This window comes from Akebia trifoliata, chromosome 7 (genome assembly GCF_017979445.1).
Source record: "Akebia trifoliata isolate Shusen 1 chromosome 7, ASM1797944v1, whole genome shotgun sequence".
In the NCBI taxonomy this organism is placed as follows: domain Eukaryota; kingdom Viridiplantae; phylum Streptophyta; class Magnoliopsida; order Ranunculales; family Lardizabalaceae; genus Akebia; species Akebia trifoliata.
The window spans coordinates 27,429,332-27,440,838 of NC_141381.1; the positions used below are offsets into that span (position 1 = coordinate 27,429,332).

The 11,507-nt window shown below is 35.8% G+C and overlaps 1 protein-coding gene across 1 annotated transcript; it reads left to right on the top strand.

Annotated features, from left to right (window-relative positions):
• Positions 1–5: 5 nt before the first annotated feature.
• Positions 6–9,265, top strand: LOC147398710 (eukaryotic translation initiation factor 4B2-like). The gene is given in 4 exon segments (XM_086447966.1): positions 6–1,082; positions 1,085–1,367; positions 8,446–8,874; positions 8,992–9,265. Coding segments are annotated over 4 exon segments (1,578 nt in total). The 5' UTR covers positions 6–241; the 3' UTR covers positions 9,017–9,265.
• Positions 9,266–11,507: the final 2,242 nt, after the last annotated feature.

Below are 11,507 nucleotides of genomic sequence, written 5' to 3' on the forward strand. Positions count from 1 at the left end.
CTTTATTTATTTATTTTTCTCTCGCTTTCTACCCATAAAGAAGCAGTAACCCTCGTTGAGCGCATGTTAGCTGAGCTCCGGCTCCTTTGAAGGAGCCCTTGCTCTCTATCTCTCTCTCTCTCACAGAATATTAGGGTTTTTTTTTTCTCTCGCGAAGAATTTTAGGGTTTTTTTTGTCTCCCACCGAGAATATTAGGGTTTGTTCGCCCTTTTGGATCAGTTTCAGATCTTTGCAATTAGAATGTCGAAACCATGGGGAGGAATCGGTGCTTGGGCTGCGGATGTCGAACGCGAAGAGGAAGAGCGCGAAGCCGCTGCAATACCTCAACTACTTGGCGCGGGTGGGTCTCAGAGCTTCCCAAGCCTCAAAGAAGCCGCTGCTGCGAAGCCCAAGAAGAAGAAACCCATGACTCTATCTGAGTTCACAACCGGATCTTACGTCGGCCATGGTGCAGCGAGGCGCGATTCATCGATGGAATCTAAGGGATTAACGGCTGATGAGATGCTTCGATTGCCGACTGGGCCAAAGGAGAGGTCGGCTGAGGAGATGGAGTTTGGTCGGCTCGGTGGCGGCTTCAAATCTTATGGGCGAACTTCGGGTCCTCCTGGAGGTAATAGGGGGAGAGGTGACGATGGTGATGGGTCTTGGGGTGGTGGACGAAGATCTTACGGAGGTTTCGATGACGAACGAAGGGCTCCACCACCTAGGGTTTCTGATTTTGATCAACCTTCGAGGGCTGACGAGGTTGATAATTGGGCAATGGGGAAGAAATCTCTTCCTTCTATGGATTCTGGACGGCAAGATCGATATAGTTCGCTTGGTAGCGGTAGCGGTGGTGGGTCTAGGGCTGATGAAGTTGATAATTGGGCAATTGGTAAAAAGGCGCCACCTTCAAGATCCACGGGGTTTGGTTCGGGTTTCAGGGAATCGGGTGCTCCGGAAGCCGATCGATGGAGTAGGGGAGGACCACGAGAGGGGGATCGGGAGAGACCCCGACTCGTATTCAATCCTCCACAAGGGGATGGAAGTTTGAATGAGCCGACAAAAACGACTAAACCCAGTCCATTTGGTGCTGCTCGTCCAAGGAGGAGGTATTGGCTGAAAAGGGTTTGGATTGGAGGAAGGTTGATTCTGAGAATGAGATTAGGAAGACGAGTAGACCTACAAGTTCTCATTCTAGCAGGCCTTCAAGCGCTCATTCAAGTAGGGCTGAGAGTGAGAGCCCGCATGTGTTAGAAGGAGCACCAAAGGCCCGACCAAAAGTGAACCCATTTGGAGATGCGAAACCTAGAGAAATATTGCTGCAAGAGCAGGGGAAGGATTGGCGGAAGATTGATCTTGAGTTGGAGCACCGCAGCGTTGATAGGTTCGCATTCTTACACCATACTTATCTTTATTATACATTTCTGGTGATGTTTTATTTTTATAAAATGTTTTTTCTTGAGCAATTTATGCAGGTTGAGTTTGTTTGCAATGAGATGGGGTAATATTGCTTATTTTCCTTTTTTATTGCTCTGTGGTTATATTATGGAGTATCTGTTATAGTTTATATAATTTTTTTGCTAGAATTGAATATTTTCATCTTTGGTGGTTTTATAATTACTTTTCTTTATTCTGTTCTTTAGTACCCTTTCGACTAAATCCTATTGGTTGAGAGATTAGGGAGATGTTTGTAAAATTATTACCATTTATTACTACTAGAAATAGAAATTAGTTTGTTACCATTAAAAAAAGGATTAAGCGAATAAAATTACTTTGGAACAGGGGGATTTCATCATTGAAGCCTTATCCCAAAAATTTGGGAATAGTGGGAAATTAAGGGACCTAGATATGGAAAAGATACTGCTATGGGAATTCCGTTCAATATTTTGATGCCATTTTCCAAGTTGTATTTTATTCTTTTAATTAAGTTTCATGTTGAGTATTTACATCAATGGAAGTTTTGATATCTGTGTGGTTATTCTCACTATGATTTGCTACAATACACATTTATCAATTGGTTGTCAAACAAATTTGCGAATTGCTAAGTCTTAACTTTCTATATTTTCTGTAGAGTCTGAATGTCGATGCAATTTTTGTAATACCGAATTTCAGCAATTTTGCTACATTTATCATTTCTCCCAGTCTTAATTTTGGTATATTCTTTAAAATATATGCTTTTCAATCAAATACAATCTTTGTACCTTGTTACAAAGGGCTTACCCTCTATTGTGATTTCACATGAACCACTTTGAGAGTGTGGAATATCTTAATGGTTAGTTGTAGTGGTTAAAGTGATATGGGATCAGAGGGTACTTGAAGGCTTCTGATACTTCAATGGGTGCTTCCATTTGTATTGAGCTGTTGCATTTTAAAAGTGAGGATGACCTTATTTTAAGGACATGTGTAAAAATTTGATACTTTATGGACAAGTGAAGCATTTGATGTTATCATCACGGAGGTGAAAATCATCACTCTTGTCACCTATTCTTAAATAGCTTAAAGTAGTTAAATTTGTCGACCTTTTCTAGTTGGGACGTTAGAATCAATGGACTCACTTCTTGGCTGCTTTAATGGGGAAGATGCAACAAGGGAAGCAAAACACAATGTTCAGAGTCATTAATTCATTATTGCTTAGGAAAAGGATATGATAGAGTTCTTAGAGGATCAATTTGGCAAGTAGTGGAGAAAAAGGAGTCCTAAGTAAATATATATGTTGATTTATGTACGTTGAATTTATAAGATAATAGCTAGTCGAAGTCTAATAGTTGCTCACTTGCAATAGCTATAACAAAAAGATTAGCATACCTGAGGTCATACATGTGTTGTGGTAAATGGTTGATGATGACACAAGTGAGTTTCTGATTTTGAACAAATTAGATTTTATCGATTCTAGATCTGTTCTGGGAAGAGTGGCGAAAAGGCCAATTAGGTGAAGAAGATTGGAGGGTTAAAAGGTGAAAGATTTAGGCCTAAAGTGTTAACAGGTGAAAGATTTATGCCTAAAGGGTTTACTGGTAGAGGAAAAATGCAATTTTTTGCAATGGAGTGTTGTGATTAGGTTTAGTGGTACTTACATTAGTTTCCGTTTTTGTGGATTGCACTAGGAGTCTGTCTCAAGTCCATAGCTTTTGCAGAACTATGGATTAATTAAATGTCCGTACTAAAGAGGGAGGTAACTTGGGTGTGCTATTTAAAAATGCTGCTGCTTATTGCTTAGGAAAGAAGGGTATGAATATGATAGAGCCTTAGGGTTAGTTTGGTGGATGTTGGGGAAAAAGATTCCTATGAGGATCAATACAACATGATATTATGTTGCGATGAATAGATGAAACAGTAGCTGGCAAAATAGTTACTTCAGTTGCTGCAAGCCTTCAATGGCTATAAAAAATTGTAGGCATAATTAAGGTCATATTGGGGGGGGGGGATTAAATAGTATGAAAATGGTTGATGTGGCACAAGTAAGTTCCTGTTTATAGTGGGTTACAACATGAGTAGGCCCTAACTCTGGTTCTTTTTGCTCTAATTATGGATTAATTAGCTGTCCATACTCCATACTTGAGACGAGGCACCTTGGTGTATGCTATTTACAAATGTAGCATTGGTCGATGAGACTAGAGAGGGAGTAACTGCAAAGCTAGAGCTAGGGAAGGATAACATTAGACCTTTCGGAATTCTAACTAAGTAGGGTCAAGCAAGTATTTTCAATGCAACTTTGGAAAGGGCATGGAAAACATGTGAGGATAGATAAGATTGATGGGCAATAAATTACCACAAAGTGATCATTTAGATTATATACCATCAGTTATCAATAAAAGGGGAAGGTGGTGGCTGTAGTGTTAGAGACATATGGTTAAAGTTGAGATGCATTTTTGGACTGTTTCACGACCAACACTTTCTAACTTAATTACCAAAAACACTTCTTTTTCTAAGAATTTGTTTGGTTATATATCTTCTTGTACCACATGTTAGATACATGCCTACAGGCAGAAAAATCTTTAATTTTTTATTTTTTCAAACATTCATTTACAGATTTATTTACCATTGTTTATATGATTTATTTTATATTTTCTTATTTAAAAACATTCTTTATTTTATAATCAAATGAACTAAGATAGATTAAAATGTATATTTCTTGACACATGGAGTAAGCTGTGCCGGAGTGATATCACATTGATTTTATGGGGATCGTTTTTTTTTTTCTGATATAAAAGTATTGGTATCAGCACTGATGGACACTTGCCTGTGCCTTTGCTGCATAGTTTCTAATCAAACTAAAGTGAAAAATTTACAAAACAACAAAAAGGACAATTATGCCTTACAAAAGCGGGATGTTGGGATATTGAAGCAACATTATTGAAATTGACGAGTAGAAAAATTAAGAAAATAAAATGAGCACATTTGAAGGAGTGTATGAGTATCCTAGTGGTTGGTGTGATAAAAGGTCGTTGACATAGGTATAGACTTAAAGCTCAACCAATTCTTTGGTTAACACATTTCAAATTTTTTTGAAAATATGAAATTTAAAAAAAAAAAATCTAACAGAAGGTAATCTTTAGGGCAACATGTGCATGAATATATTATATGTTAAAGCATCTGAATAAGTAAAGCAATCCAAATTTTGCAATTTAGACTATTATGTATTTTGTTGCAAAGTATTTATTATTTTAACATAAAAAATTGCAAACAAAAAAGAAAATATTATTATTATTAGTCCTTTTTGATGGATAAGCTGGACTGGACTTGAACCCATGACCTCAAAGTTGATGGAAAACAATACCTTGACAAATAATTGGAAAAAAAATTCTCAAACAGATTGAAATGCAATTATTATTATTATTACTTTTTGATGGATAAGCTGGACTTGAACCCGTGACCTCAAAGTTGATGGAAAACATTACCTTGACAAATAATTGGAAAAAATATTGAAGTGCACTTATCACCTTTATTTATTTATGTTATTATTATATGGAGGCAATGAAGAAAGCTTATTAAAATGCACTTATGATCATCTTACCAAGATGTACATATTATCTTTATGGCATTTGGATCAAGTAATTAGTATTTTCCTTGAAAATTTTAATTAGAAATGCATGAATGCTCTCATTAAGTTGCTATAACATAAAATAAGTTTTGTGCATAACCTTTTTCTATTGTCTAGTTTAATTCCTTGTTGAAATAGATTCTTGTTAAGTTGTTTAGCCGACATATAGTAAGGACCGTGTTTAGTCATGATCTACTCAGGTCGTATATCAATTGTCTGTTGCTCTTATGTGCATTTCACATGCTTATTGGCATTTAAACATGCAACCCATTATTGGCTCCTAAGAATCTTAGGTGCTTGAAAATCATGTACTCGATGCTATTGATTTTTCTTACTCTCAATGGTTGTTTATTGTAATATAATAAAATATTAGTGTGCTTTTATGCTTGTTTTGTTAATACTTTAATTTCTATTCCCATTTCTGTAATATTTCTATAATTTTCTTCATTTCAAAAAGTTTTATATTTTTATGATGGTTAAAATAGACATTATTTAGCTTGACTGAAGTAATCATCAAATTCAAAAGTTAACCATTTTTTTATAGAATTGAATGTAGGAAATAGAAATTGGACTTATTTTACCGATCTCGAATAGTTGGGACAAGGCATTGTGAATAGAATTATAACGATGCATTGTGATGGATATTACAACTAGACAATGAAATTGAAGAAACACTTTTGACGTCTTGTTAATACTTAATAGTGTAGATGCATGGTGATGAGGTCACATTTAATTGGAACTTTAAGTGAAACATTGGACCAAAGTGTTGATGTCATCCTCTATCATATTTTCTGCATGGTAAAAATTGTTTAATTTGTTAGATCTTGCCATGGTTACCTTGGTGTACTTGACTGGCATCCCATTTACTCGTACATCAATTTGTCTGACCTATGGTGGGATTTTTCTTTGTAAATAGCAATGCATCCGAGTGCCTTAGTAGCAATTTTGGTGAGGTTCAGGGTCTGAACTGTCCTGTCGCACATTCTCCTAGTATATGGCTAAGTGTTGTCAAATCCTATAGTTTATGCTTCAGGCTGAATGTTTTAGTAATGTACATTGAAGGAAAAACCTATTTATGTTGAATTGTTAGCCAAAAGCAAAATATTGAACAGGGATTTGAAAGCAATTGGTGGTTTTAAGTTCTTCGCTTATGTAAAATGATGTGGTCAAGAAGGGCAGGGTGAGTAAAAAGAAATTAAGATTTGCAGTCTGTTAGTGATGCCCCACTGTTGGATCTAAGTGACAAGATTCCATGTCAGAGCATCTTGGAATGTGCATAAATTCATTAAGATTAGCTATGCTTGTAGTCTTTATTCTTCAGGGATTTCAAGTCGACTTTGTATCTTTGGGAGTTTAGTGGCTTTTATAAGTATGCTCCATCTTTTATACTTTTGAGAAGTTCCATTATCTCAGGTTCTTCTCAGTAGAAGATGTTTTAGACAAGATCATTTTTCAGATATTCAATGTTGTGCAGTTGCATTTGTGTTGTGAAGAAAATGTGTTTTGTGTTCATATAATGTGGATTGTAATGGTTTCTGATCAAATGTTCCATTGATTCTTCCTTGGTGGATTAAATCTACATTACATATTTGCATGAAAATTCTTCTATTATCTTTTCTGTAACTTTCCATGTTCTTTTGCCTGCCTATTGTTAAAATTTTGTTTTTTATTGTCATGTTACAAAAGAAATGGCAAAAATCTTTCCCTCCTTTTAATATTTTATAAATTATGAATTATGAATTTATATTGTTCATAAAGAATCCAAAAGCTTTTGATTGTATTTGTAAGCCAGTCATGTTTGTGAATAGTTTTGCACGCCTGTTTCTTTTATTTATTTATTTTAATTACCTCACCTTTCTTCCCTTGCTTTGACGGCCTGTCTGTTTTATGTCAAATTTCTGATACTTTGCTGGAATTTACATTGGTGGTAATCGGCATGTGATTTTTGCTTTGCTGGGATGATTTAAATCTCTGATTACATAATTCATTTCAATATAGTAGGATGATCTTATTGTGAGGAGCATTTATTTAGCTATATATATATTTAGTGCTTCTCTAGGCGTCGCCCAGCCAGGACCCCTAGTGCCCAAAACAGGGTCCAGGTAGGTTAGTACGAAAGTGGTGTAAGCAGTCTAGACTTTGGTATGGTTTGATTGGTGGACCACATAGCATGGGATGCCTTGTAGAATTCTTTGTGGACCAGAAACACAAGTGAGATCACCCTTGACAAACAATGAGAAAAGAGGGGACAGGGCAATGGGGGGATTGACGAAGTGAGGATGAGAGGAGAGGAAAAATGTAGAGTCTCAAGAGGGTTGTACTTGCTCTCCCATTGCTTGTGTAGTTTTCTGTCTTCCCTTTTACCAGTATTTGTAGGGTGGAGGAGAGGAACAAGAAGAGAGGGGGAAACCCCCATGGGTTCACTCGCCCTCTTTCCTTATCATTGCTGGCCACTGAGATTTGGTAACGTCCCCGTAGGACACCTAACTTATCCTTTGTTCATGTGTCGTCAGTTACAAGATCCGGTGCATGGGACCCATGTGCATCTTCTCTCGAAACGAGCCTTCTTTACCCCATTTTAAGTATCCCTAGCACTTGATGGGTTTCTTTTATTGTTGTGGATTTGTGTCAGAATCCAGCGTCCAGACGATGTCTTTTTAGAGGCCTAGTTAATAAGCAACAAAGAGAGAGGAGCAATAGATTGTATGAACTGATCCGGCATGCGACAAAGAAAGGGGAGGTGTGAGCACTCAATCCACGAATTTCCTCATGGAGGCTCCCGAATTTTTTTTTGGAGCCAACCCTCCAGACATTTAGCATTAATTCCAATCAATCTATTGAACTAGCTAATATTCCATCAGTGGGCATCATGGTCCTATAGCCACCATTTAATTATTCTTTGTGATTGTTTTTGACATTTTTTCAGTTAATGGTCCAAGTACCTCAATCATCGTGGGAAATATAGCTTCCATACGGTTGGAGGATTTCCAATATTTGTTTCAAGATAGAGCTTCCTGAAAATTGTCTTGCTAGACCACACATAATTCTAACATGGAGATCACATTCACCACTTTTTTTAGGATTAATAGTTCAACACTGAGATACTAGCTAGAAATGTTAAACCTTCATTCTCGCCTTTCCTTGGGATGGTAAAAAATATTTTTGAGGCTCTTCTATTGAATTGCCCTTGGGAATTTTATTTTATTTTATGTTTTTATCATCTTTCCCTCCATGCTGATATGCATAAACATGTACATCGGCCATGCACATGGAACTTGTGCAGATGCATAGATTGTCTTCTCGACAAGTTTGGACCCATAGATTATCTTTACGTGATAGTAGTTGATGCTATGTTATTTTTTTTTTTTTTAAAGTCTTAGGTGGTGATGTATGTCACTTTTTATCTCGACAAATGTTTCAGGCCTGAGACAGAGGAAGAGAAGAAGCTGAAGGAACAAATAGTTCATCTAGAGAAGGAACAGGAGAACGAAGCTGCAAAAAATGGTAATGGTGAATCTGTACAAGGGTCTGGTGGAGAGCAAACTAGCCTTCATGAGCTGATATTAAGCAGAAAAAGGGATCTGGAACTTCTAACCCGTGAGTTGGATGACAAAATTCGCTTTGGCCAGAAATCCACTGACAGACCTGGTTCTGGAGCTGGCAGGGTTGGATTTCCTGATAGGCCACCTTCTCAGTCCGGCGTACCAGAGGAGACAAGAAATTTTGAGTTCATGGATAGGCCTCGATCACGTGGGAAGGGGGATGCGTGGGCCAGGCCAGCAGATGACAGAAGAGCTTTCCAGGGTGGTGGGAGGGAAAGAGGATTTTTTAACAACAGAGATATCGACAGGTATATATCTATATAACCTTTCTAAATTTTTGTTGTATAGATGCAATTGATTAAGTTGTACCCATTTGGTGTTGCATTGCTCTGATGATACCTTGTTTGTTTAATTTTGGCTGGCAGGCCCAGGTCTCGGGAGAGATGGTGAAGCTATAGGTGTGAATTCATTGGGTTTTCTTTCTTTTTTCACTTTGACACCAAAAAACAGAATAACATTTGGATTTCTTTTTTCTTATTATTGTTCTTTATTTTTCCTCTGGGTTTTGCACTGAGGCAAGAAACATGTTAGGAAATCCTTTGATGAGTAATTTATTGTTAACTCTAATTCTCCTGATAACAGTGTAAAATTGCATTTATTTTTCCACTCCGAATGTTTAGGCGAGAGCCTCTATTTGCTTATCAAGACTTATCAGTTTTTTGTTGCAGTAATTCCAACTATCTTGTTAACAATTACACTGATTAGGATTTTTTTCTATGTATGTCAGACTTTGGCTAATAAGCATCCACAGCCCATTTAGCCTTTCCCCCGTGTGGCACACTTTTGGATTGTGAAATATTCTTTAAAAAAAAAAAAAATCAAGTTCAAAGTAGTTCTCTTTCTTGTAGTTATTCCACTTTTGTGAGTTTATGAACCATTTTTTTCACTGCTGAATCCTTTTATAAGTTGATCTTCAATTTGAGCAGAATGAAAGCTCAACTTAGTGTAGCTATTTTCAAGTTGATCTTGCATCTGTGGTAAACATTAACATTGTCGAACCTGTTTTTTTTTTTTAAAGATCTTAACCAAATCCAAAAACTAGGTAAGTGTGTTATGAGTTATATGGTGAATGTTTTGAAGACGAGAGAGAGAACTGATATATAAATGCTGCTGCGTTTTTTTTTTTTTTTTCTCTTTTTCTGGAAAGGTATAATTTTATTTATAAAATATATAGCATGGTAGAATGGAAAAATATATAATTGTAGACAGGTTAGCCCTCTGAAGTATAAATTGAGTCCCAGTTGAATAATAAATCTTCAGAGAGTAGACACCGTTAAAACTTTTTAAATTCCTTGAACCTATTGTAAGAGTGTACATTTTACCCAAAAATCGCACGAAAAAGGTGGACCGAACACAAACTGAAATTTTTTGGTTTGAGTTTAGTTTGACCCCTCAAAAACCGGACCGAAGCTGAACCAGACCGAATGAAAATCAAACTGATTCAAAAATTCTGAAATAACCCCACCCCCACCCCACCTTCTATCTTTATAATTATACAATTGGCAACAAATAAAAAAGTAACTAGTTACCAAATTGAAGAAAAAAGAGTTCTATCTTCATATTTTATAATTCATACAATAGAAAACATAATAATTATTTTATAATAATAAATAATTATCAATCAAAAAATTTGTTTCTATCTTTATGTTTTATACTTTATATAATGGGCAACAACACAATAACTATTTTTCTTCATATTTGTATAGTTTGAACAATTGAAAACAAAGTAACTATTTTATAGTAACAAATAGTTACCAGATAGAAAACAAAATATTCTATCTTTATATTTTATACCTTACATATACAAAATATAAAATGTTCTTCACTAAGCAGGTAAGGTGTCCAGTTCCAATAGAATAGGATCAGTGCCTACATGGCACGTTTTTGGTTGGAATTTATTTAAAAAATATCGGACTCCTAATCAAGCCATTTTCTACATGGCGTGCAGCTTGATGTGTAATCTCCAACCAAAATGTGTCACGTGGACCGTATGCTGCTAATGGAACAAGACACCAATCTGGGTCGCGAATAGATAATTGGTAACTTGTTGACACGGGGAAGTTAATACAATTGAGAGGAGATTTCAAATCCTACAAATTTTTCTCCATTTCAATCCATCCACTTAAAATGAGAGTATTCTTATTTATTAGGACGCTATCAACCCCCAAGAGTTTGGCCGCAAGCCAAGCCTTGCTAAGCTCCTCAAGAAGAGTATGTCAAAGTGTTCTAAACTCCACGAAGCAATGAATTCTTTGGGGCCACCATCCAGGGTTGGTTGACCCTCAACTCAACAAGTTGCACTTCGAGCGACTTGTGTGTGTGTGTGACCGTGGGTGATTATGGGATTAGTCTCACCCATAAGATGGGGATGCCCACAATAAGTGTGATACCTTAAAAAATAATTAAGTGTATAAATATAATATTATATGTATAAAGATATGTTTGGTAAAACATAGTTGATAATATATAGATATAAACTTTATTCTTTTAATTTTTGTCGTTATAATTTTTTTTCTATTTAATGGTAAAAATGTAATTTTAACCCGAGATTGTTTAGCCAGTTTGAAAATATCATTATCAGAAAAATATTTATCCTTTGACACAAATTTAATGAACTCTTAAATTTGAAAAACCACAATTTAATCGAAAAATGAAAATTTCTTTATATTAAGGACGTAACCATCATTTTCATTTGAATAATTTATATTTTTGGGCACCCAATTGAAAAAAATATCATTTTGGCCAAAAAATAAAAGATGCTTAGAATATAATTTTACAAAACATATCAGATTTTCTAAATTTTTGGAGACAGAAGATTTTTGGATTATTTTGCCCTTCACATTTTATTTATTTATGACTTCTTTGTTTTTTATATGATTTA